Source organism: Saccopteryx bilineata, chromosome 2, assembly GCF_036850765.1.
Source record: "Saccopteryx bilineata isolate mSacBil1 chromosome 2, mSacBil1_pri_phased_curated, whole genome shotgun sequence".
In the NCBI taxonomy this organism is placed as follows: domain Eukaryota; kingdom Metazoa; phylum Chordata; class Mammalia; order Chiroptera; family Emballonuridae; genus Saccopteryx; species Saccopteryx bilineata.
In genome coordinates, this window is record NC_089491.1 from 347,336,972 (window position 1) to 347,363,438 (window position 26,467).

The 26,467-nt window shown below is 54.9% G+C and overlaps 2 protein-coding genes across 16 annotated transcripts; both read left to right on the plus strand.

Moving 5' to 3' along the window:
- Positions 1-769: 769 nt before the first annotated feature.
- On the plus strand, positions 770-7,729 carry REPIN1 (replication initiator 1). Of its 8 annotated transcripts, none has more exons than XM_066262593.1 (3): positions 770-916; positions 3,402-3,599; positions 4,924-7,729. In XM_066262593.1, exons 2-3 carry the CDS (start codon positions 3,443-3,445, stop codon positions 6,681-6,683), a joined length of 1,917 nt encoding a protein of 638 aa, XP_066118690.1. In that variant the 5' UTR covers positions 770-916; positions 3,402-3,442; the 3' UTR covers positions 6,684-7,729. The 8 variants fall into 8 exon arrangements, with proteins under 8 accessions (XP_066118690.1, XP_066118687.1, XP_066118688.1 ...); XM_066262590.1 differs by lacking the exon at positions 770-916 and adding an exon at positions 2,545-2,721 and having other exon boundaries at positions 3,473-3,599; XM_066262591.1 differs by lacking the exon at positions 770-916 and adding an exon at positions 2,545-2,721 and having other exon boundaries at positions 3,473-3,599; positions 4,927-7,729.
- Positions 7,730-11,725: 3,996 nt separating this feature from the next.
- On the plus strand, positions 11,726-26,311 carry ZNF775 (zinc finger protein 775). 8 transcript variants are annotated; one of them, XM_066262599.1, is made up of 4 exons: positions 11,756-11,819; positions 20,401-20,473; positions 22,190-23,090; positions 23,899-26,311. In XM_066262599.1, the coding sequence occupies exons 3-4, from the start codon at positions 22,976-22,978 to the stop codon at positions 25,497-25,499; spliced, it is 1,716 nt and encodes a 571-aa protein (XP_066118696.1). In that variant the 5' UTR covers positions 11,756-11,819; positions 20,401-20,473; positions 22,190-22,975; the 3' UTR covers positions 25,500-26,311. The 8 variants fall into 8 exon arrangements, with proteins under 8 accessions (XP_066118699.1, XP_066118698.1, XP_066118696.1 ...); XM_066262598.1 differs by having other exon boundaries at positions 11,760-11,819; positions 22,168-23,090; XM_066262605.1 differs by lacking the exon at positions 22,190-23,090 and adding an exon at positions 21,478-21,755 and having other exon boundaries at positions 11,799-11,819.
- The last annotated feature ends 156 nt before the right edge of the window (positions 26,312-26,467 follow it).

A 26,467-nucleotide genomic window follows, 5' to 3' on the forward strand; every position in this document is an offset into this window, starting at 1 on the left:
TTCTGCGAGCAAGTTTGTGGGCATCTGTCACGGCAGCCGCAGGAATAAATGAGTAAATGAGTGTAGAGGTGGGAGGTGCAGAGAGGTCCACGGGGAAGCGTGTTTTGAGGAGAGGATACTCGGGCTCCAGTGTGAATACAGTGAAAGAGGGACTCAATACAGTTCTGGAGGGAGAGCCTCCTAGGCAGACAGAATAGCAGCTCCAAAGGGCAGGCACGATGTGTTGGCTGGGGCAGTGGCCAGCAGGACCCCAGCTGACATGGAGCTAGAGAGGCAGGTGTGGTCAGCTCAGAGAGAGCCTGAGAGGCGGCGGCAGTGGTTCGTGATGCTTTCAACATGTGCCACCTGGTCTATGTTTAAAAGGGTCAATCTGGCTCTGGAGACTGGGCTCCAGGGTGGCTGAGCAGAGGCTAGTGGGCGGTGCCATAGGGAGAGGTGAGAAGGATTGAGCAGGGCCTCACAGCCCTAGTGCCCGCACAGGATAGCTGAGATCCCCACCTGCTTTCCTTTCGACCAATTACATTTTGTTTTAGAAAAAATGGACTCCTGGAACTAGATATGATATGCAGAAGCAAAGTATCCTGTGCGGGTGCCGCAGAGTCAGGGGTGACATTCGATCCCAGTCTAGGGCTGCTCTTACACTGTCTGTTCTCACCAAGCACTCTGCATGTGTTGTGCCTTTAAGAGTATTTTTAGAACTGCAGCTGTAGTTTTTCCTGAAGAGTTTCCACATGACCTAGCAAGACTGCTCTCACCTGAGCTGCTAGCCTTGGGCAGTCAGGGCCTCGCTCAGTATGGGCCTCAGCTGCTGTCTCTCCAGGTCCCGATGCTGGAGGGCTTATGAAACCAGGGCTGTGTGAGCAGTTGCCAGTGACTGTGCCAGTGTGAGTCCCTCCCAGCAGATGAGCAGATCAAGGTGAGTGGGGCATGCGCCTCCTGCCTCCTTCCCACACTGCCCGCAAACGCACAGAAGAAGCTTGAGTTTTGCACATCTGCCTTCAGGATGCTGTCTGCAGCAGGAGTTAACCATAAAGTTCTATTAGGATGATGTTTTCCTTTCTTCTCTCTGCTCCCTAGTCTCCTCCAGTTGTTCAACAACCAGCCACTCATAAATGGTTAACAAGCATTGAGTTTTATTTCATATTAAGTCCTAACCCAAGAGATATTGCCATCGCTAAACCAGGGTAAGGAGGCATTGTGGAAAAACAGCATGGACCATTTCTGCCTGGCTCATGATCAGGCCAGCACCTGGCACAGTGGCAGATGGTGGACACTGATTAAATATTTGTTGGCTGTATGAGCTGGGGGAAGGGGTGGGGCTGGGGCAGTCTATCTGTAAGAGATGGATGGAGTTTTCCCTTTTGAAGATACAGAGTTGCTTCTAAACAATACTTGGGCATCTTCACAGAGGATTTCTGGAGACAGGAAAGGTAAATCTATAATGATATAGAAAAAGAAAAATTGGAACAAATCATTTGTACACTTAGGCTGCCATTAAGAATCATGTTGTAAAAGAATATCTAATAAAATGCGGGAAAATTCACAGTAGTGTTAAGTGAAAAGGGCAGAATACATCTTTGCTAGGCATTATACCCATTATATCCAATATGCATAGATTAGCACAGGAAAAAACATCGGAAGACACACACCAAAATATTAAATGTAATTCATGCCAGGAGGTAAAACTAGGAGAGATTTTTATATTCTACTTCATATTTATGGAATAGATTTTAAAAGTGTTTTAAAAATATTTGTACAGTTTTAAAATGGCCTTTGTTGTAAAGCATAAAACGACATGAAACTGTATGAGCCTAGGAAGCCCAGGAAGTGTTTCACTTGTAAAGTCAAGGCCACCTGCTAGCGGGTGAGTCACTGGCGCAGGCTCACACTTGCCTCCGCACTCGCTAACTGGCTGCCGCGTTTCCAAGCAAAATGCCCCCGAGCGAGAACTACCCTATGCCCCGGGGCCGTGGACAGACATCTTTGCTAATTTATGGAATCGAGGTCATTCCCCTTGCAAAGGTCACGCGATGGACCTCTTCTGTCTCCACTTCTGAGCGAACCAGAAGCCGGACTCTTGGGTCCGGCACGCTGCCCACGGCCGGTGGATGTCAGCGTGGTTCTGACCCCACAGCACTGATTCTGCAGCTCGGACAAGGTCAAAGTGGCCAGAGAGTGGTGGGTGCGGCCCACAGACGGCCCAGGGGATGGAGAGCCCTCTCAGAAGGCTCGGGCGAGCTTGGAGCCTTTAGGAAGCCCACGAGGTCGGGTCTGGCCGAGTGACAAGTCTGACCACGCGGTCGCCCAGGGACGCGGGCGTCCTCCATAAGGACAAAGGGTTGGGAAACTTGAGCCTGGCCTGTGCCGGAAAAGCCGGGCTGTGGTCGCCATGGCAACAGAGTCGGGCCCTCCGCCGTCTCCCCCAGCCCAGCCCGCGAGGGGGCGCTGGGGGCAGCTAGGGACCTCGCTCCACTGGCCCCACTGTCCGGCCCGCCTCGCTGGCCGCAGCTGCCGGCCGGAGCCGTGACTGACCCTCGGCAGCTTCTGTAGTCACGTGGCGCTGGGAACCGGTGGGGGGGCTGGGCACGGGCCTGGCAGTGGTGAACTCGAACCTGCCGCTGTCGCTGTCTCCAAGGCCGGCGGGGTGGGGAGCGCAGCCACCGGCTCCGGCTTTCCGGCCTCATGGACGCGCGACGCGCCTCCGCGCACCCCGCCGGAGAGGTTCGTCCCGGGCAGGGCGCGGGGTTCCATGCGGGCCCGCGGCGGGGGAGGCCCTACCTGCCAGGCGCGTGACCGTGTGCGCACCGTGTGGGGGGCACATGCCGACTCGAGTGGGGGGTGAACGCACGCACCTGCGCACAGGCTCCGCGAGGTGCGCTCTGCGCCGGGACCTGAAAGGGCCTACTCGGGGAACCAGGAGCGCAGAGCTGTGCGTCCGCGGACGGAGGCGGGACACGAGCGAATACAAGAGGGGGGTGTGGGGGTCTCCACGGCCCTTTGCCGTCCAGGGCGTGCAAGGAGCTTTTGACCGAGACCTGGTCACACTAGCTCGCCTGCGCAGCCCTCTGGGAAACGGTCCTGGAATTCCTGTTGGGAGGAGGGTGGGGGGAAGGGGAGCCAGCGGGGATTCCAGAGTTGCTGCCGGAGTCTGGCCTTTGGCCATCAGCATGGAGAATTCGTGTTGTGACCTTACCAGTGGAGGAAATGACCCCCCAAACGCAGCTGTGTGCTTCCTTGGTGCAGGGGACACATTTACTTATTAATGTAATAGCTGTTAAGGTCACTCTGCCTGCCGGTATGGGGCTTGGGTGGGGGAGGGGGTGGTGGCTGACGAGGACACAAAGATGACTGCTCTGGAGGAGCGCAGAGCCTCATACCTATTTTCTCTCCCCTCCCCACAGGTAAGGCTGGCCTCTCTGCAGCCGGAGGCCTGAGCTCTGCCATGGGGGTAGGGGTGTCTTTACTCCTGCAGTTTTCTCTGACGTCTGGGGGCTACCAGAGTGTGGACCGAAGCAGGCGCTGCGGCCGCCGGAGTATCCCCAGGAGCATCCCCCGAGGGAGCTGGAAGAGGCCTCGTGTCCAGCTCCACAGCCTCCAGGGTAGAGTCTGGCCTTCTTTGTTGGGTTCGCAATCCATTCCAGTGCTCAAGCCTCCCCTTCCCTGGGAAGGAAGGCACCCGTGGGGAAGGACCCCACTCTCTTATCCTGGAACCTTCCCTGCGTTCAGTCCAGTCCGTCCGTTGGGAATGAGTCATATCTGTGCTCCTCAGAGGAGTGCAGAGTAGAGGGAATTGAGAATGTGTCTGGAGTGAGGGTCCCTTACAAGTCTTAACTGCCAACCCACCCTTTAGTGAGGGCCCTCCTGTGGGAATCTGGGCACCCTGGGGCTTCAGAGTTGCTGAATGTGGGGCAGCCCCTGGCGAAGTTGGGGCAAGACCAGAGAGGGGCGGACATAATCTCTTCTTTCCTCCCCTTCTCTTGCCCCACTAATCCCTTCCACCCCGAGGGAGGCAGAGGGAGGCAGTGCCAGGGCCACAGGCCCCTGAGGGCCGTGTGCTGTGGGTGTCCTTTAGATCTGGGATTGCTTTCCTTCTTGTGATGTCCTAATCATGCATGTGTGGGTGGAGGGGGGCAGGCGGGCAGAATGTGGGCACAGTCTGGACAGGCGGTGGCCTGGCTTGGTGCTGGGAGTAGCATCTACTGGGGCTGTTCTCATTCACTCTCCTGGCTTCTATCCTGAGAGACTGTGTTAGGGAGTCTGAACCACCACCCCCGTCCCCCGGCTGTGGTTAATGCCTGGGTGAAGATAATAGGAATGAAAGGCTATAGAAATCTCTTGAGAGATTTATAAACCCAGCTGTGTAAGAGGAAAGAACGCTGGCCTGGGAGTGCAGAGGACCTGTTCTCTAGTCCCAGTTCATCTGTTGGTTTACTGTGTCCCCTTGGCGAGTCCTGTCACCTCCTATGCCTTCCAGTTGCTTCATCTATCAAATGGGGAGCCTGACATTGGCTCGGCCAGTCCCACAGAGCTGCCGTGAAGTGCAGATGTGGCAGCAGGAAATGGTAGGGACAGGAGAAGACAGCAAGGCGGCTCTTGGAAAAAGCATGAAGCACCACAGGGAGAGGCGATGCATTTTCTGACGAGGCAGGAATGTTTGTGCAGCCAACACTGAATGTTGACTCCGTGCTGAACCCACGGCAGCCTGGAGGGGGATTCCAAGAAGTGTCAGAGTCAAGAAGGACTCATGACAGATACACTTAAAATGTATGTCTAGGAGCCCAAGACGGAACTGATACAGAAGAATAGCCTAGATTCAGGGGCTCTTGAGTTCAGCAGTCTGAGCTCCTTTGGCTGGGGGGTGGCAGGAAAGGGACGGGGCGGGGTGAATGGACATCTGGTGTGACTGTGCTTTTCTGCCCGCAGCAGAGGAAGGACCCATGCTGGAACGTCGCTGCAGGGGTCCCCTGGCCATGGGCCCGGCCCAGCCCCAACCCCAGCCCCAGCCCCAGCCCCAACCCCAGCTCCTTTCTGGGCCCTCCCAGGAGTTGCCTCAGACCCTGGAGAAGAAGTCCCGTGGGCAGAGGTTACAAGGCACCTCAGTGGCCCAGTCAGGCAGCCAAGCTCCAGGTCGGGTCCATCGCTGTGCCCACTGTCGAAGGCACTTCCCGGGTTGGGTGACCCTGTGGCTTCATGCCCGACACTGCCAGGCGCGGTTGCCCTTGGCCTGCCCAGAATGTGACCGTCGCTTCCGACACGCGCCCTTCTTGGCACTGCACTGCCAGGTCCATGCTGCTGCCACCCCTGACCTGGGCTTCACCTGCCACCTCTGCAGGCAGAGCTTCCAAGGCTGGGTGGCCCTTGTTCTGCATCTGCGGGCCCACTCGGCTGCCAGGCGGCCCATCGCCTGCCCTGAATGTGAGAGACGTTTCTGGCGACGAAAACAGCTTCAAGTGCATGTGCGGCGGTGCCATCCTCCTGCCCCAGAGGCCCGGCCCTTCATATGTGGCAACTGTGGCCGCAGCTTTGCCCAATGGGACCAGCTGGTTGCTCACAAGCGGGTTCACATAGCTGAGGCCCTAGAGGAGGCAGCAGCCAAGGCTGTTGGGCCTCGGCCCAGGGGCCGGCCAGCAGTGGCTGCCCCCCGGCCCGGGGGAGACGCTGTGGACAGGCCCTTCCAGTGTGCCTGCTGTGGCAAGCGCTTCCGCCACAAACCCAACCTGATCGCCCACCGCCGCGTGCACACCGGCGAGCGGCCCCACCAGTGCCCCGAGTGCGGGAAGCGCTTCACCAACAAGCCCTACCTGACCTCCCACCGGCGCATCCACACTGGCGAGAAGCCCTATCCCTGCACTGAGTGCGGGCGCCGCTTCCGCCACAAACCCAACCTTCTGTCCCACAGCAAGATCCACAAGCGGTCTGAGGGGTCTGCCCAGGGTGCCCCGGGCTCAGCGAGCCCCCAGCTTTCAGCAGGCCCCCTGGAGCCCTCAGCAGAGCCTACCCCAGAGGCCCCATTGAGACCTGCCCAGGAGCCTGCCCCAGAGCCTCTGCTGGAGGCCCCCCAAGAAGCCCCCCGGGACCAGGCAGAAGCCCCCCCATCCCTCTACAGCTGTGATGACTGTGGCAGGAGCTTCCGGCTGGAGCGCTTCCTGCGGGCCCACCAGAGGCAGCACACTGGAGAGCGGCCCTTCACCTGTACCGAGTGTGGGAAGAACTTTGGCAAGAAGACCCACCTGGTGGCCCACTCGCGGGTCCACTCCGGGGAACGGCCCTTCGCCTGCGAGGAGTGCGGGCGCCGCTTCTCCCAGGGCAGCCACCTGGCAGCGCACCGGCGTGACCACGCCCCCGAGCGGCCTTTCGTCTGCCCAGACTGTGGCAAGGCCTTTCGCCACAAGCCCTACCTGGCTGCCCACCGGCGCATCCACACCGGTGAGAAGCCCTACGTCTGCCCCGACTGTGGCAAAGCCTTCAGCCAGAAGTCCAACCTGGTTTCCCATCGACGCATCCACACGGGTGAGCGCCCCTATGCCTGCCCCGACTGTGACAGGAGCTTCAGCCAGAAGTCCAACCTCATCACCCACCGCAAGAGCCACATCCGGGATGGCGCCTTCTGCTGCGCCATCTGTGGCCAGACCTTTGACGACGAGGAGAAGCTCCTGGCCCATCAGAAGAAGCATGATGTCTGAGGGCGGGTTGGCATTCACATGGGAGCACTGCAGTGGGGCTGTGGGGTGGGGGGGCCCTGGGCTGCTGCTGGTGGAGCGAGGGCTGGAGAAGCAGGGAGTGATTGGTTCCTGTTAGAGAGGGAAGTGATCTCCCAACCCCAGGCCAGGGTACCCCCTGCAGAGTGTGGGGACTAGACCTCCAGCTGGAGTTCACTAAGGTACTGTCCTCGCTGTCCTGTGCTCTGGAAGAGTAGCAATAGCACCTGCACCCACCCCTTAGTGTCTGTCCTCGCTGAAGGGGCCACCAGTGGGCAGGATGACCCTTCTCTGGTGTTAACGCCTTAATGTCCTTGTCTTTTAATATGAGCTCCTTTAGCTCGTTTTGGAAGTAGGTATGGTACAGTCCTTAGTAAAGCGTGCTTGGGAGGTAAAGCCAACCAGCTGGATACAGCTGGGAGAACCTGCTGGCCTTGTTAGGCAGCCCTGGGAGGGGAAGCCGAGCTGCTCTGACCTGTCCCACCCCGTCCCTTCTGCCTGCCCCTTCACTGGCACCCAGACTTGGGGAGACCCGTCTACTGAGAGTCTCGGCTTCTCCTTCCTCCCTGAATATCAGCCCAAGGGTGTTCCCCCTGGTCTGACTTGCTTTATCCACCGCCCTCCCTGTGCTTAGAGCACCCCCTGGCTGTCAGCAGTCCTGTGTCTAGGCTTTTGTCTGGACACCCCAAGCCTCCACACCTTACAGAACCCCACATGTGTGGAAATGACTGCCCCATTGAGAATGGAGGGTCAGCTGACAAGAAGACAGGGGTGAGTTTCCTTTTCAGCATTTCTAGTGTTTGGATGCCCAGCCTCCACTTGAACACTTAGGTGACAGGGAGTCCCCACCTCCTGGCGCCCTGGCTCTATTGTAGGATCTTTCTAATCTTTAGAAGTTCTTCCTTATAATGAGTGAAATCAGCTCTCCTATCATTTCTACCTTTTGGGCCTTGTTCTGTTCTCTGGAACTAAACAGAACCACCACTTACCCATTCCTTTTCAAATTAGAGAATAAAGATTTGGTTTTAGAACTGGTGGCTGAGAAGTGTTCCTTTCTCCCAGGGAGCTGTGGTGTTGGAGGGAGGAGTAGCGCGCTGCCTATTTTTGACGGGTTTCAATAGACCCTTCCCCTACCAGTTTTAGTGATCTCTGCATAGGTCACCAGCACCTGGCATAGTCCGATGCATAATAACAGCCACGAATTGTTTATGTGAGTGGTAACTTGTAAAGAAGTTTTCCTAAATTATCTCACATAGTCTTTGTGTTGTAAGCACTCTTATAGATGAATACATTTGTTCAAGGTCATGTCCCTGGTAATGACCAAAGGTTTGTCTGGCTCCTGGAACCAGTGTTGTTTTTTTTTTTTTTGGGGGGGGGGTTTGTATTTCTCTGAAGCTGGAAACGGGGAGAGACAGACAGACTCCCGCATGCGCCCGACCGGGATCCACCCGGCACGCCCACCAGGGGGCAATGCTCTGCCCCTCTGGGCGTCGCTCTGTTGCGACCAGAGCGCCTGGGGCAGAGGCCAAGGAGCCATCCCCAGCGCCCGGGCCATCTTTGCTCCAATAGAGCCTCGGCTGCGGGAGGGGAAGAGAGAGACAGAGAGGAAGGAGAGGGGGAGGGGTGGAGAAGCAAATGGGCGCTTCTCCTGTGTGCCCTGGCTGGGAATTGAACCCAGGACCGGGACTTCTGCACGCCAGCTGACGCTCTACCACTGAGCCAACCGGCCAGGGCTGGAACCTGTGCTTTTGACTGCCACCATGGTGTGCACTGCTCCATGGTGAAGATGAGTGTTCAGTGACTTCTGTGTGCCCAATGTCAGGATGGAAACTGGGGTTTACAAAAATAAGGCCCAATCCTTCCCCTTAGGAGGCCTAAGCTGGGTGGACAGATATATGTGTCCACAAATCATGAGTAGAGGGAGATGGACAGGGATACACGGGGCTCCAAGTGTGTAGGAAGGAAGCAGGCAGCGTCAAAGCTTCATATTGGTTTGTGGGATTACGCAGCCTCTTAAAAGCCAGTGCAGTAGGTGACAAATTAGCTTTCAGAGCCTGGGGGCATCGTGTCAAGAATGCCTCACTCAGATGTGTCCAAGAGAGCCAAGCTTTATTGGGGAAGCAGGGAAGGTATATCATGAGAGTAGGCAGACATTGGACTGATGGTCAGGGAGCAGGAGACGGGTCCTCGGGCATCTAGGGTTACTATTGTGGGGGGAGATCAGGGAGAAGGATGAGAGAGGAGGAATCTGACCAAGGGGTCCTAACTTTGAAAAATCACCTTTAAAGGATTTAAATGCCTGGTATGGACAGAAGGCAGGTGTTGAGTGTCCTCTACTGCTGTGCTGCCCACTGCTTCTGGGTGTAGAGATGGTGAGGAGAGGACCAGGTTTCAGGGAAAGCCACAGAAGTTGCCTTGAGGGGACTGGTAAGGCAGGACAGAGTGAACTTGCCCATGGTTCCTGAGTGCCGCAGGGGGCCTCGTGGGTCCCAAGCCCTTGCTCACTCAGTATGGCACAAACTAAGCCTGAAGTTGGATGGGTTAGCGTTCTGCTGACAGCAGCTGCCCTGTTCTGAAGAACCCTGGGCTTTCCCCCCTATAATTACATAAGTATTAAATTTTCTTGTCAAAATTAATGCAGATACACTAAGATGTATAGTTTAATGTGGAAGTCCTTCATGTCCCTCCCCTCCCCCATATTGATTCTCTTTACTCCATGTGGGGAATCGGAGGGTGGTGTCCTTCCAGAGATGGTTTTTTCCATGCATTTTCAGACCTGCATATATAACCTACACCTTCTATATGTTATGGAAATAGGATCCCAGCTATGTTTCATTCTTTCCACCCTTGAGATGACCTTGGTCATGAATTGTCAATCTGGAGGAAGTCTCACTCTGTGGAGGAGGAAACAGGCCCAAAGAGGGACAGTGACTTCCCCACTTGAAACCAGGGGCAAATCTGGAACTAGAACATGAGCCTCCGGTAGGTACTCTAGAAAATAAATGACTGAGCCTGACCAGGCAGTGGCACAGTGGATAGAGTGTGGTACTGGGACACAGAGGACCCAGGTTCGAAACCCTGAGGTCACCAGCTTGAGTGTGGGCTCATCTGGTTTGAGCAAGGCTCACCAGCTTAAGCCCAAGGTCACTGGCTTGAGCAAGGGGTCACTCGGTCTGCTGTACCCCCCCACCCCCATCAAGACACATATGAGAAAGCAATCAACGAGAAACTAAAGTGCCACAATGAAGAATTGATGCTTCTCATCTCTCTCCCTGTCTGTCTGTCCCCATCTGTCCCTCTCTCTGTCTCTGTCACACACACAAAAATAGATGACAGACTTTTAAAGAGTTGATGCTTAGTGACATCTGGTTTCCGGGTAGGGTTACTTTACAAATGCTTCCACAAACTGACAATTTTCAACCAGTGTGTCGCAAGAATTTTTAAAACATGCAATACCTGACTATTTAGTCAGGGGCACTGACCTCTTTTCCAAATAAAAAACATGACAGTCAACACAACAATAGCTGTCTGGTGTGAATGCTGTGTCTTGAACCACAAATATATAGGTCACATAATAGAGTTGCATCTTATTGGTCACATCACATAATAAGGTTGTGTCTGATTGGTTAATTCTTGGTACCAGAAATCTGCATTATATAAGTATAGGCACCTGATTTTTTAAAAAAGTCACTTTGGAGCAAAAAGGGTAAGAGATTACTAATTTTTTTTTTTTGTAAATCAATCAAAACTAGACCTGTTGTGGTTTTTTTGGTCACATCATAAAAAAAGGATATTTCTCAGTGCGCCACAGAACTTTAGCGATTAGTTTGTGCGTGCCATGAGATGAACAAGGTTGAAAATGGCTGCTACAGACAATAGAACCAATTAGGATCCCGCAATTGTCCAGTAAGGTACGTATGCAAATCTTTTACAGACAAGTATGTCAAAGCCCAGATACAGAAAGTACCTTTTGTAAAAAGTGCACAAAAACTTTGTGGTTGAACTGCTAGAATCCCCGTCCCCCGTTTCTACTGTGTGAAGAGGCTAAACAGCCGCTGGGCCCAGGGCAAATGCTGGCGTTCATTAGAATAAGGCCCAGCTTCTGTTTGTATCAACCTCCTGTTCCAAAGGCGGTTTCTAAGCGGCTCCAGAGGGCATCCTGCCAATGGAAGCTGACATAGCCAGCTCCCTGTAGGGTGGCCGTGTGAGGAGTTTTATTGACATAAAGGAGCGCTACCTTCCAATCAGGGTGGGCAGAAGAGGAAGTTCTCCTTCCTGAAGGTTTCTGGGAACAGGAGACCCTCCTTGGCCATCTGGACCCTGCCTCTACATCAGCAGTGACACTAGATTCAGGAACGTGACCTGCGCAGGCTGCTTTTCCTCGACGAGAAGGCGAGGGGTTGGGGCGAATGCTGTTTGTCTGAGTCTCGTGGAGACCTCGGAACCGCTCGTCACGCGCCCATGGCGTGCGGGGCCGCGCCGGTGCGCAGGGAGGTTTTTTTCTCCTGTCACTCGAGGCACGCACGTCTCACTCTAACACCTGGTGTGCTGTCGTGCCGAGCACCACACTATGTCACATGCACACTCGAGTGTGAGCGTGGGATCCCCGAACCCAGAGCGGCGCCCAGCGCGGGCGTGTCTTAGGCACCGGATGGACTGGATGGATTTCAGAGCGCGGGTCTGCGGGGCCCGGGCCGGGCGGGAGAGCCGGGAGAGGCCAGAAGCGGCTGCCCATCGGGTCGCTGGCTACAGCCTGGCCCCGCCCCGCTCCCCCCTCCTTCCTTCGAAGCCCAGGACCCGGGTCCAGGGCCGGGCAGCTAACGCGTTAGAGCCGTTCTGGACCAAGCGGTGCCCCGCTGGAGGCGAGGTCAGCCCGCCCACCCTGGCTATTGGCTCCAGAGAACAAAGGGCCGCCCCACGGGCTTCTCCGATAGGGCCGAACTGGTCATCTGAGAGCTACAGCCAATCAGATGGCGGGGCGGCCCTGGGGATGGCCAGACCCGCCAGCCAATCGGATGCACGCCCGCCCCGCCTGCCCCGGGACCGGAGGGGCCGGGGTGCCCAGAGCCCAAGTCGCCCCGGGGGTGGCAGTTCTCGTTAACCTTAGCCTCAAAGTCAAAGGTATTTATTCCCGTCCCCTCCCTCCGAGTCCTTCTGAATCAGGGCGGGGAGGGGCGTGCGGAGGGACGGACTGTGCGTGGAGCCGGCGCCCAGCCCGCTCCTCCCGCGCTGCCTCCACCCAGCCGCGGGCTCGAGGCGGCCTCGGGGGCCTCGGGGTCTCCTGAGCCCCCCGCGCCCCGGCTCTGAACTTTCCCCACCCCCACACAACCCGTGGGGACTGGGACTGGGTCGTGCGTGGGAGGGGCTGCAGGAAGGGGCAGAGAGCAGGAGGGGGTCGGTGAGAAGGGGAGGAACCGGGTGGTGAGTGTGTGTGGGGGGAGGTACTGTCCCGACGGTCAGGAGCTATGATAGTCTCCCAGAAAGACCGACCTTCTGGAGGGTAGGAGCCCCTGTGCTCGCTGCAGAGTGACCCATGGGTGCCTAATAAATCATTACAGGAGTGGGGATAAGGGTTGGGGTGAGAACAATGAGAGCGAAGCACCCAGAGCCTGGGGTCTTCCCATTCCAGGAAAATGGGCACAGGAGCCAAGATCTCAGTGGGGGTGAGGGAGGAGCTGAGGGCTTCTTCCCCTGTAAAGGTGGAGGGCTAGGGATGATGCCCCTGCAGCCCTTTGGGCAGGATGGAACCTGGAGTTGGGTCTTGGCCAGCCAGAGTCCAGGTTGCGTGTGGTCAAAGCCTCAGAGGTTGGGGGGTTGGGGAGAGAGGAGGAGCAGAGGGGTCAGAACCCTCTAGGTTGTTCTTTTTTGGGTCCCTGTGTTCATCTGTAAAACGAAGACATTAGAAGGTATTAGTCTCCTTTTGATTCTTAAGGTTCTGTGATTCTGTAACGTTTTGGACTTGTTTCTTTTATTTAAATGTTCCTTTATTAAAGTTGTTACCAATGGTTTACAGCTGGGTGTTGGGGAGAGAGAAACACTTTCTGTGTTAAGATGTTTACAGTCTTGTTGTGAGGTTGGGTGGGTGTACAGGTTAAACTGAGAAGGGCCAGTAACCTGAGCCTGACACATCTGAAAAGCTTCCTGGTAACGGTGATCCCTGATCTGGGTTGGGCAGGGAAGAGTTGGGCAAGAATATGCCAGGACTGGTCACAGGCATGCCACGACATGGCCAGGTCAGGGGCTGCAGCGTGGGACAGTGAGGCAGCTTGGGGTGTAGTAAGGAGAGCAGAGGCCAGAGTTTAAAATGCTCTTGCCAAGAAATTTTTAGCTGAACCGGAACGTGTTGAGGACCCACTGAAGTCTTTTAAGCAAAGTAGTAATGTCCAAGTTGTAGTTTTAGGAAAACTGCTTTGAGTTTTTGCAGTTTCCTGGCTCACTGTGGGCGCTTCGCTTCCATTCCCATCTCCCGTCTCCCTGAGTTCGTTCCTTGGAGCTGTGGGCTGGTTGCGATGGTCAAGGCCCCGTGAGAGCTCCTTGTCAGTGTAGATTCGCATTTCTTTCCGCCAGTGCACTGTGCAGGGATTTATGCTTCCCTGGCTCACATGGCGTTCTGTGTCTGTGGCTCTGTGGGTTGTTAGAGTTCTCAGTTTCTTGGACTTTGTATACACAGTTGTGGAGCTGTTCTCAGGTGTGGGTTCCTCTGTATCTGTGCATCTTTGATGTTTGTTTACTTAGCTGTGCGTGCTAGCTGTTAGGTATGAACATCCCTGGGTGTGTTTATGTGTGATTTTGTGTCTGTGGCATTTCTTTTCACATGCCTGTGATAGTCTATTTTAAATGCAACATCCGCAAATATTAACTGGAGTTGGTTTCCTAGGCAGAGCTCACCATCAACTCCTGCAGAGGTGTGTTTTTAGTGACAAAGTACTGGGGCCAGGGAACCCTGAGCTCCTCCCCCCTGGCCCCCCCCCCCCCCCCCCCCCCCCCCGCCCTGGCCCTCTTCAGTTCATTTGATTGATTGATTGATTGATTCATTCATTCAGTATAAGCTGAGCACCTTCTGCATATTAGGGATCGGGTAGGGCAAGGTCCCTACCTTGTGGAGTGCACGGCTGGTGCAAGGCCACCCAGTAGAACTTCATGAATGTGGACATGTAGCTCTAACCACATGTAGCTGCTGAGGACTTGAAGTGTGGCCAGTGTGACTGGGAATCTGAATTTTTACTGTAACTTATATAAATTCAAATTACCACACGGGGGAATAGAAACCAAACTCCTGAAAATCGAGTTTGCAGGAGCCCCATTCAGCCCTGGCTCTAGCACCTCACCAATGGTGTGACCTTGAGCAAACAGCCATGGTCCTTCACCACGAGGGCTGTGAGGGATGAAACAGCTAAGCTTGCTAGTGCTTGGCACATAGCTGCTGCTCAGCAGGTGGTGGTTCTCCCTGTCCCTCTTGGAGTCTTGGCAGATCACCGCCTCTTTCCATAGCCAGCTCAACATCAGGGAGCTCAGGGAAGCCCCACTCCCCTCGGTAAATGAGGTAGGAGAGCGGAACTCCCATTCCCAGGGAGCATCTGAGATACCCCCTCAGGTCGCCCATATAGGTCCTGGCCACAGTCTGGACCCGCGCCTCGGGGGTCTGATCCGTGAGCTCACATGATAGATGAGGGCCAGGAGAGGACAAGTGGGGCCTGCTAGAAGGGAAACCGTTACCACTGAGGAAATAAGGCTGAGAGTGGGCCAGCCAGACTAGAGCATGTGGCACAGGGTAGAGCAGGGGTCCCCAAACTACGGCCCGCGGGCTGCATGCGGCCCCCTCAGGCCATTTATCCGGCCCCCACCGCACTTCCGGAAGGGGCACCTCTTTCATTGGTGGTCAGTGAGAGGAGCACATTGACCATCTCATTAGCCAAAAGCAGGCCCATAGTTCCCATTGAAATACTGGTCAGTTTGTTGATTTAAATTTACTTGTTCTTTATTTTAAATATTGTATTTGTTCCCGTTTTGTTTTTTTACTTTAAAATAAGATATGTGCAGTGTGCATAGGGATTTGTTCATAGTTTTTTTATAGTTCGGCCCTCCAACGGTCTGAGGGACAGTGAACTGGCCCCCTGTGTAAAAAGTTTGGGGACCTCTGGGTGGGGCGGGCAAGGCACTGAGGGCCAGGTGGGGCTAAACTGGCTGAGGGTTGGGAAAGATATGGTTAAGAGAAGGTAAGGAAGCACGGATCTGGATGCAGCACTGGGTGGGGGCTCAAGGCTGAGCAGTGCCTAGGAGCTGGGCCTTTGGCTGGGGCTCAGGGAGATACTGCCCCTCGAAGCTTCAGCTCCTGGTGGAGGGCATGTGGCTGGTCCCTGCTCCACTGGTGACAAAGGATGCATGAGGCTCCATCCACTTCTTCCCCATTTGGGGCCTGAGTCTGTGAAGAAAGATACGCTTGGCTGGTGGACAGGTTTTTGGGCCCTGAGCTTGGGAGGATGTGGGAGACCTGGCCATGTCCTCACACTGTGGCCTTTCTCCTCACCCCAGCTGCTATCCACCCCCTTCCTGCCCCCAAGTTTCTGCTAAGACCGAAGCTCCTTTGTTACCTTCCGCTGCCCCAGATCTCACCACCTGCCGCAGGCCACAATCCCTGCTTTGTGCGGTCTGGCAGTTGTCATGGCAGCTGCCCCCGCAGAGGTCTTCTGGTAAAGGGGGCTCTCATCCCGACTGCACTCTGACCCCACATGTGGACGGCTGGGCTGGAGCCGGGGCAGTGATCAGGGTCCTGTCCTGAGACCCAATCTGCACAGAACTTGCTGGATGGGCAGGGGAAGGGTCGTTAGAGAGCGGAGTGTGGGCCAGGGGGCCTTCAGAAACTTGATGTGGGCACTGGGGCATTGGGGGGGGGGTGGCGGCAGATCGACCCCTTCTGCCTCTGTTTTCTGGCTGCTAGGCAGCTTGCTGGGTGGGTTCCTGGGCACCTCTTATGTCAGCTGAGTGATGTGGTAAGTGGGCTGAGACGGGTGGGTGGCAGATAAGAGAGAAGGATGGAAAGGGCACAGCCCGGGGCAGGGTGTACCTGGTGGCCTGGCTGACCTGGAGAGACGTGGCCATGAGGAGGGACTTCGCTAGGTTTGTTTATGTCAGGACCCCTGCCGGCCTGTTTTCCAGATGTCCCACCTGAGCACACAGGTGGAGGTGGGCACACAAGACATGTCCTGCCTGCCTCCCATCCCCATCTCCGTGCCTCTCCTCCTACCCCTTCCCTCTCGTTCTTATTTCTTCCCCTAGGGCCCATGACAGTCCCCTTCCTTCTGTGTCTATTTCTGTCTTGCTCAGACCACACGCCCCTGTGCGCCCAGGTGTGACAAGACAGAAGCACCCAGGGACGCGGGACAGACGTGTGACGCGGGACGGGCTGCCCTGGTCATTTATTGTGAACTGTTCACCAAGAATTGAAGGCTCTCTGCCACCCAAGGCTATTTTTTAGGTCCTAATACCTCTTGAAAGACAGAATAGGTCAAGTAGGACTGATTTGATTTGATTAGGCTCAAGGGGCCTCTCTGTGTTGTGTTGGGGTTTTGTGAATAAGGCCAAGCCCCGCCCTCTGGCCTCTCCCTGAATTGTGGCTCCTGCGCCCTGAATGAGTATGAGTTCCCCCTCGTTTAGGTGGCTTCCCTGTTCTCCAGCCCCCTGAGCCTCTTCAGGCGGACGTCGGTGAGAGACTTCCCCAAGGCGTGGGACACAGAGCCCATCAAGGCCCCCACAGTGGCCTCTCTGCCCCTCTTCTCAAGGCTCCCCTTTCTCTGAACCACGGGCTGGCTTTATGTCTCTAACATAGTAGGGGTGCAGATCCGGCCCTGCTGGGGAAATAGAACTACAAACAGGCCTGACCTGTGGTGGTGCAGTGATCAAACGGCGACCTGGAACGCTGAGGTTGCTGGTTCAAAACTCTAGGCTTGCCTGGTCAAGGCACAGATGGGAGTTGATGCTTCCTGCTCCTCCCCCCTTCTCTCTCTCTCTTTAAAAAAATGAATAAATTAAAAAAAAAGTTAAAAAAAAAAAAACGGAGAAAACATTAAAAAAAAAAAACTACAAACAAAATCACCTGCCAACTTGTTGCAGGAAAGCGACCCAACGGAGGATAGACACTCAGATAACTTTATTAGAGGAAAAGAGAATTTATTAAAAAGCCGGTGGAGCATCTGGGGCTAGTAGCTCCAAAGACACGTGTTCCCCGAAGTTGATCTCCTTACAAGTTATATCCCCTTTACAGAACACAGGTTTTCATGCAAAGGGCTCATGATCCCTTTTCTTGAGGTGTACGTCACTCTCATGACTCCAGGATGGGGGGTGGTGAGTTTAGATGAGGTCAGAGAATAAGCGTTGGAAATAGCAAGTTAAGGTCTTAAAAACTTTTAAGAAAAGGAGAGAGGAAGGGGTTTTCAGATAAGTTCTATCTTCCTTTCTCTGTGTAGCAAGTTGTCCCATGCACTTTTTCTTTTTCTTTTTTTTTTTTTTGTATTTTTTTTCTGAAGCTGGAAACCGGGAGAGACAATCAGACAGACTCCCGCATGCTCCCGACACGCCCACCAGGGGCAACGCTCTGCCCACCAGGGGGCGCCCCTCCGGGGGGGGGGGCACTCTGCCGAGACCAGAGCCACTCTAGCGCCTGGGGCAGAGGCCAAGGAGCCATCCCGGGCCATCTTTGCTCCAATGGAGCCTTGGCTGCGGGAGGGGAAGAGAGAGACAGAGAGGAAGGAGGGGGGGTGGAGAAGCAAATGGGCGCTTCTCCTATGTGCCCTGGCCGGGAATCGAACCCGGGTCCCCCGCATGCCAGGCCGACGCTCTACCGCTGAGCCAACTGGCCAGGGCCATCCCATGCACTTTTTCAGAGAACCATCTGAAGCCGTTAATCCCCTGCTGGCTTCCTTCCCCCTGCATTCCTCCTTGCTTCTCCTTCCTTCTCTCTTCAAAACTTTCTGGTGAGAATACCTCTACATTAGCAAAATAATGGCCCTTCCCAAGCAGGAAGGTAATTTGCAATTTCACAGACCACATTTAGCTGGGGATGCTCAGCCCCCATTGCAAACTAGAAGCGAGCAGACATAAAAATCATGTTTTACAAACTTCCTTGGCTAACATTCTACCCCTTTTGCTCGTTTTGCAATCCATACCACAGGCATTCCTGAGCAGGGAATGATGTACATACAAACAAATTACAGTAACAGTACAAGTCATACAGTTTCAACAATTACAAAGGTGCCCTTCACAGAGTCGCTCTGAGCACTTTGCCCAAAACGTAAAATTTCCTTGAAGCTTCTTTCCAACAGGAAGAAAAGCTTCCTGGTTCAGGAGGGCTTTTTCCCTTAAACTCAGAAAAGCTCCTCATGAAAGTAGGAGAGAAACAACAGTTATTATTATTTTTTAATTGGCTAAGCATTACACCACAGAGAGATGCGCTTCATAGGCAATCACCAAGAGATTGCAAAGACGGAGAGAAATCTCCCATTATAGAGCCCAGCAGGTGCATGTTGTTATACATGTTCTCGAAATAAACTGTCACCAGTCCTCAGGTCAGTGGACTTGTCCATTTGTCACAGAGTTTGTAAGGTATTTTTCCCCACCAAGAAGGAAGGAAGGGGGCTAGAGCCACCAAGTGTGGAATAACAAAAGGCTTTATTGAGTACAGAGCAAGCATCCCGCCCGGCAAGGTTCCCTGGCCCAGAAGAAAGAAAGATATAGGCCAGGAAAGTCGCGTGGGAGATATTTAAAGGGTCCCTCTAGGGAAGTTGAGCTAATATGACGTGGTGGTGAAATCTCACTGGCTGGCAGACGGTCGCTTTTTTCCAAAGGGTTCCTGTGAACTCTCTTTTGGCGCACTTGGTTGTGGACGGTCCTAGCCAAAGTTCGTGGGTCTGGGTTCCCCACGTGACCATCCCCCATTATCTACCGACCTTACAGAGTTCATCCTGGATTCACCTGATAATTGGGGTGGCCAATTACCTGGGTTTGTTAACTGCCCTTATCCAGAGGGAAGGCACACTTCTCCTATCTTTATGACAGGAGGTAGTTTTGCAGCTTGGAGCCAGGTGTCCACCCAGGTTAGGCCGCCACCCTCCCTTGGGGACTGGGAGAGAGGGCCCTTGGTCCCTTGATATTTACATTTCAAAGAGATAGCTCCCAGGTCCTTGAGAGAGACCCCTCCTGGGCTGCACAGCTAGCAATAGGCTTATTTTGCTTTTTAAATGATGTACATATATCTCAGACAGGGAAAGAACTTACAACGAGAAGTTTTCCAAAGAAAATGCTCTAAAAGAAAGGGGACGGCCCTCTTTTCTTTTCTGCCTTAGGGGAAAAGACTTCCACATTTTGGATTTGTATTTACCCCCCCCACGCTCCCTTCACCCCTCGGTGGGATCCAGATTCCCAGCCTGAGAAGGGGACCTGGGAGAGGGGTGGGAGGATCCTTAGGATGGGGACTCTGGGGGACTCTCGGGGGCCCCAGATGGGGAGCAAGATATGACGGAGCTCCTTGTGAGGGTGGCACTCTGGGAGAGGCTGCAGCTGACGGCTGGAAAAGCCCCTTGGTGGCAGTTGCTGGAGCCGAGCTGAGAGCCACAGGTCCTCCCTGGACCTCTTGGGGAGTGTGGAGGCTGCGGGGGTACGGGCCCGTGAAACAAGATCCCCTCCTTAGCAGAGGCAGTCCATGGCGCTGGGTCGCTGGGGTGGAGAAAGGGAACCCCAGGCTGCCTACAGTCCTCCTCTGGGTGCCACACACCGCTGTCAGGTATTCTCTGTGGGGGGGCTATGTCCCAGGTCCCGGGCATTCCTCAGTGGGCACAAGAAGTTCCTGTCCTCCAGATGACAGGGAATAAGCAGGCAGGTAAACACCACGTCAGGTGGCAAAGTGTCACAGAGGAGTGGGAGATGGAGTTAGGGTTGTGATTTTACCTGGGGTTGCCAGAGAAGGCCACCTAAAAGAGGCGAGGGGGGCCGTGCAGAGATCTGAGACAGAGCACCCCATGCAGAGGGGCGGCCAGCACAAAGCCCGAGGCACCAGAGCAGCACGACCTGTTCCCACTCATGTTCTGGGCAGGAAGTAAGCCCATCAGGAAATGTTCTAACAACTTGAGCATTAAAACACAAGGTGAGCCCCAGATTGGTGGACTGGTAGCCCAGTCAGCCTGTGTGTTCTTGCATGGAGCACTCTCTGGGAGGTTTTGTGTTGGGACAAAGACGGGCTTAGAGAGAGGTGGGCTGTGACTTGCAGGGACAGTTCTGCCTTCCAGGGTGTGTGCTTAACCTCTCTGGCTTCTAACTCATTTGAGTTTCTCCGTGCAGCGTCCTTCACACCCTGACCCACAGATGTTGAGCACCTGGCCCTGAGCCTGTGGTCTGGGAGCTAGAAGGCCTGGGATCTTGCTTTGCTCACCATTCAGCCACCTCTGTGACTTGGGGATGTCAGTGGCCCTGCCTGATCTTAGGCTCCTCTTCATAAAATGGGAATTATGTCTGTTTTACCGTCTAGCAGGTGTGGGTACAATTAAAAAATCCTAAAAAAAAAAAAAAAATCCTGCACATTTCATCTGAGGTCATAGATGTAAAAGCTCTTGAAAAAGAAGGAATGCATTCTGTGAGGTAGTGCACAGACTTGGAAACACTTTCGTCCTTGTCCCCCAGGCCAACTGTTTCCTTTGCTCCCACCCCCCCACAGACGGAATTGGGGGTGCCCTGTCGATGCCGTGGGGCCCCTGGGATGGAGAGCAGCCTGCCTGGCGGCAGCACAGGTAAGACAAAAAATGGGGTGTTACCAGCCAACCGCAGCCCCTCCCCACGCCCGGCTCCGTGTCTCATGTCCCTCTGCAGCTCAGCCAAGTTGCTGCCCTCACCAGTAGCTTAGAGGGTGTCAAATTGCAGGACATTGAAGGTCACATCAAAGAATGGAACAAAGACAGGCTACAGGAGCTAAGAAAATGACAAAGAGCAGCTCATTACTCACCAGAGAAGGGAATGCACACACGTGCACGCATGCGCGCGCACATACACCCACAAGGCGGAGAGCAAGGCCTTTGGTGAGTGCTAGGACAGGGTGTTCCTAGTGGCTATGCCAATCAAACACTGAACCAGCACTCTGGGTAGGATGAGGGGTTAAAACAAACTTGGTGCTGGGCTCACTCATGAGTTCATGGTCTGTATCAGCTGAGAGGTTAGAGCCCCCTGTGCAGCTGCCATTGTGTATCTCCCTGACAGGTGCTGCTGAGAATGGAAGTGTCCTCTCCAGTCACGGCTTCTATGGTGGGGCAGCCCCTGGCGCCTGAGGGCGGCTCTCCGGCATAGCCCTGGCCAGTGTGGCCACCCCGGCAGCAGGGTGGCTCTGGCTGGGAGAGGGCGTAAGGCCCATCCCTAGGGACCCTACCTCTTGGCACTGACACAGACTTTATCGGGTTCTTCTGGGAACCCCGAAGCCCCTCTCCTCCCATGATAATCTTTTCAGTGGACCTTGGGACAGAAACAAAAATCAGGCAATAGGGCAAAAAAGAAACAAAGCAGCCAGCTTAAGAGGGGGCAGCATACTTTGTGGACACCACACTGGGGCTGGGTCCTGATGCAGGCATCAGACTTCCAGTCTGCCTCCATCCCCACTCCACACTGTGCAGGCCTGTCACTTTGCCGAGTGCACTTGGGTGTGTATGTGAGAGAGAGACACACCCATAAGCAGACATTACTGTAATTACAGTAAAATCTAGGGCAGACAGTTCCAAACATTGTAACAGAAGGACCTTTTCCCCAGGTAACCTCCAAGTGGAATCCTAATTCATACAGGAAGGTAGAGCCTGCCAGGCCCCCCTCTCCTCCCTACAGCAACTTCTGTGGCACCCTGTGGTCTTAGGAAAGAGGAGGAAAGCACCAGCCCAGACTCTGGGGGCATGGAGGGAGGCTCTTGGAGACTGACTGGGAGCGCCCTTGGGCTGCAGCCACCCTTCCTTGCCAGCCTTGGCCCTCCATGGCTCCTGCTGCCTGCTGGCCAGGCTTAGGGAATGAATGACTCAAGATGGCCAAAGTTTTGAGGTAATTGAGAGCTTACTTCTTTTAAGCCCGTTCTCCCCTTTTTTGTTAATTTTTTTAAATTGTGAAATATACAGAACAACATTTAAGTGCACTCACATTGTTGTACAGTCATCACCACTATTTCCACAACTTTTTAAAGTCATCTAGAAACTCTATACTCATTAAGCAATAGCTCTCCATTTAAAACTTAAATTTTGCCTGAACCATTTACCATTTAGAGTAATTTAAAAATGTTCCTTTTTATGATGACTAAGAAATCTCTTTCTGCCTCTCTCCTTCCCTCCCTCTCTCCTTCCCTCCCTCTCTCCTTCTCTCCCTCCCTCCCTCCCTTCCTCCCTCCCTCCCTTCCTCCCTCCCTCCCCTCCCTGCCTTCCTCCTCCCTCCACCTCTTCTTCCTTTTCTCCCTCTGGAGATGCTGTTGAACTTTGTCATAGGACTCTTTTGGCACCTAATAAGATAGTCTAAGCTTTCCCACCTTTTAAAACTTAATGTCATGAATTGTATCAAGCCATCTCTGCTTTCCTGGGGGGGATCCCAGTGAGGTCACATGTCCTGTTCTTTTCATACTGCCGAACCTGCTTTGCTAACGATTTTGTGTTTTTTGTTCTTTGCATCTGCTTTCAAAGAACAATAAACCTATAATTTCCCTTCCTACCCCACCCTTGTTTTATTTGGAGCCTGGATCCTGCTAGCTCATAGGCTCCCTCCCTTCCTCTCCTCCTGGTCACTGTCACAGTTTATGTGAGCTGGTAATAATCCTTCCCTTGAACTTGTAGTGGAAGTTGTTCACACAGCAGAGTGGCCTGTCGCCCATTTTCAAGGTTGAACTTGAGCTTTCTTTTCAGTCTCTTCTCATTGTTTATATAGATGTGCTTTCTACTTCCCCTTGAGTCAGTTTTGTTAATTTATATATTTTTTTCCACAAAACCACCCATTTTATATAGATGTTTCAAATTGATATAACAGTATTTTAGGGTTTTAGAATCCTTTTAATATCTCTATGTTCTCTTTATTGTCTAATCTCTGCTTTTTAAATTCCTTCCTCTGACCTCGTTTGGGCTTATTTTCTTGTGTTTTTAACATTGGAATCTGTTGTTTAGTGAGTCTTTCTCTTCTTTGGTCACAACTGTTTCATTTTACCTACTTTTTATTGAACATAAACTTTTTATGGAAGTGTAGCACACAGAAAAGTGCATAGGTGGTGAGCTCTATGAATTCTTATGAAGGGAACATGCCCATGGAACCAGCACCCAGATCAAGAAGCAGACCATCGTCAGAACCCCAGAAGTCCCCTCCTGTCCCCTTCCAATTGCAGTGCCCTCCATAATGGGGCCGGTTAGTGTTGCCAGCTTTTGAACTTTATATAAATGGAATCATACAGTCTGTATTCAGTGTCTGCAGCAGGCCTTTTCCACCAGGCAGGTGTCCATGAACCAGGGAGACATGGAGCCCCCATAGACCTGAGCAGCCCTGTGTGTGGGACTCTGGGGGGCTCAAGGGGACTAGGGTTAGTACAAGGACAAGCTGACACCTGTCCTGGGTCCTGAGACCTTTCTGGCCAACCTTCTTACTCTTGGTTTTGTTGAAGTAAAAGTGAGGTTGCCCAACAGCTGAGGTCAAGCAGGTGAGCTGCTGTCCTGGAGAGGATCTGGCGGTGCTGTGAGCCTTGGTCACCCAACCACTGAAAGACTAGGCATAGACTCTCTTAGCAAGCTTGCAGCACATGAATCCTTAGAAAAAGAACGAGAGGTTTGCCCTTGGCCATGTTCTGCTTGCTGTCCGGGTGGGAAGACCTCACTGGATTGGAGTCTTGAACCGATTCTGTGTCTCCTGGGCCCTGGGTGGGGCAGCGGCGCAGCCAGGAGCCCCAGGCACAGCGGCTTCACTTAGCTTTTCTTTCTTGCAGTTTTCCCATTGATTGCTCTTCTCCAGACCCCAACCTGCCCCTGCTTTACTGTCCTATCCTTTCCCTACTCTCTTCTTTCTCCTCCCCACTTCCTCCCCTACCCTTTTAAACTTCTGCTTTCTACATTCTTCTCTCCTGTCTTATTTTCTGCTCTGCTCTGCCCTCCCTCAAGCCTTTCCTTCCCCGCCCAGAGCAGTGACTGACTGTTCCCGTCCTGTCTGCCTTTGCCTCTGGCAGATGGCCCAGCGATGAAGACCAAGCAAGAGAAGCCTGAGCCACTGCTACAGACACTGGTGCCACCAGCTGCGCTTTCTAAGGATAAGGAAAACATTTTCCAGCAACGCCGGGGCCTTCTGCCACACCAGACCATGGGGAAGCCCCGCTCCTTGGGGGTACAGGAGGAGACTGGGAGTCCCAGGTGGACCCCTCCCACTGAGCACGATGAGGGGCTAGCCAGCCGCATTCCAGGGGCAGCTCCCACCCCCCTGAGCCCTGCCCTTTCTGCCTCCCAGGGTCACTTCGTGTGCCTGGATTGCGGGAAGAGGTTCAGCTGGTGGTCGTCCCTTAAGATCCACCAGCGCACCCACACCGGGGAGAAGCCATACCTGTGCGGCAAGTGCGGCAAGAGCTTTAGCCAGAAGCCCAACCTGGCGCGCCACCAGCAACAACACACGGGCGAGCGGCCCTTCTGCTGCCCCGAGTGCGCCAGGCGCTTCAGCCAGAAGCAGCACCTGCTCAAGCACCAGAAGACCCACTCGCGGCCGGCCACACACTCCTGTCCCGAGTGCGAGCGCTGCTTCCGCCACCAGGTGGGTCTCCGTATCCACCAGCGCGCTCATGCCCGGGACCGCCAGGGTGCCCGTGCTGGGCTGTCGGAACTGCTCAGGGACGCCGCAGCCCGCCGGAGATGTCGTCTGCGCCCGGGGCTGCCGCGGGGGCGCCCCGAGTGGGCCTGGCTGGGGTTCTGCCAGGGCTGGTGGCGCCAGGCAGGGACTGAAGCCGCCGTGTCTGCCGCCGCCGCCGCGGGGCCAGGCGAGCAGCGCCAGTTCATCTGCAGCGAGTGCGGCAAGAGTTTCACGTGGTGGTCGTCGCTGAACATCCACCGGCGCATCCACACGGGCGAGCGGCCCTACCCGTGCCCGGAATGCGGGCGCCGCTTCAGCCAGAAGCCCAACCTGACGCGGCACCTGCGCAACCACACGGGCGAGCGCCCGCACCCCTGCCCGCACTGCGGCCGAAGCTTTCGCCAGAAGCAGCACCTGCTCAAGCACCAGCGTACGCACCTGTCAGGTGCGCAGGCGGCGCGCTGCCCCAGCTGTGGCCAGAACTGCGCCAGCCGCGCGGCGCTGCGGGCCCACCAGCGCGTGCATGCTGGCGCCTCCACTGCCCCGCTGCTGCGCCCCGGTACCGCCGTGCTGGGCGCTGAGCCGCAGACCCAGGTCCCCCCAGGCCGGTCGGCGCTACCGCGCAGCCCCCCAGCGGCCCGGGGACCCGGAGATGTGAGGTGGGGCGGCGCGCCGGCGGGCCTGGCCGGGCCAGGCGAGCAGCGCCAGTTCATCTGCAGCGAGTGCGGCAAGAGTTTCTCGTGGTGGTCGGCGCTCACCATCCACCGGCGCATCCACACGGGCGAGCGGCCCTACCCGTGCCCGGAGTGCGGCCGCCGCTTCAGCCAGAAGCCCAACCTGACGCGGCACCGGCGCAACCACACAGGCGAACGGCCCTACCTGTGCGCTGCCTGCGGCCGCGGCTTCACCCAGAAGCAGCACCTGCTCAAGCACCAGCGCGTGCACCGAGGGACCCTGGCACCCACATCCAGTGTCAAGAACGAGGCGCTTTAGCGCACCTGGACCCAAGCTGATTGGTGGGGATGTTTGCAGGAGTTCCTTTGGGGAATGGCCAGAATGGTGGCTTTTAGAACCCCAGGGGGTAAGACCCTGTCAAAAGGCACTAAAGGTCTGAGAACAGAATTTCAGAAACATCTCAAAGGGGGACCACAAAAGGCCCCTGTAGGCTGAGGGATGCGGTGAGGTCAGACATTCCTCATCCTGGAGCCGGGAGGTGTCCCTGTTGGATTGAGGGCCAGTTGTATATCTCCTTAGAGGTGGGACCCCAGCCCACAGGCAGAGTGAGGCTTGTTGGGGCTCTGGGAGAGGCTCCCTGGTGTGAAGTGGTCCAGGTTTGGGCTGGTCAGCTGTAGCATCATCCTGTCACACTGAGGCTGTGCTTCAGAATGGCTGGGGTTGTCCCTGTGCGAGGCTCAGTGGACTGTGATACTGAGGATTGAAGCTAGAAGCCATGTTTAGGGAGGGACAAGTATATCCCGAGGGTTGAGAGCAGTGGCCAGCACTGAATGTCCCTTCAGTACATAGTTTTGGAAGGAGTGAATGGTTTTATGGCTCTTCTCAACCTCAAGTGGCCGGCCTGGCCTGACCGTAGGACTGGTATGTGTGTGATGATTAGGGGCTGGGGCACAGGGTGGGTGGTCTCAGCTGAGGTTTGGTGGCTTGGGGAGGGACCTGCAGCAGGGAAGAGCCAACATGCTGCTCCTACTCCATGGGTCTGGGGCACTCATGATGGCTGACAGTCACTGACTTGGCTCCTTACCAATGGCAGGGTTGCAGAAGAGACAAATGAAGGATTGACGATCTCACATGGTCTCGTTGTCTTTTTTAAGTTCCCCATCCTGAACTCCGGGGTCTGTGTGTGCTGAGGGCTCCATTTGCCCCAGGAGCAGGGCAGGGAGCTCTGGCCACGAGCATGGCAATGCCCGCCCCGTGCCCAGTTCTCTTTCCCCCTCTTCAATACA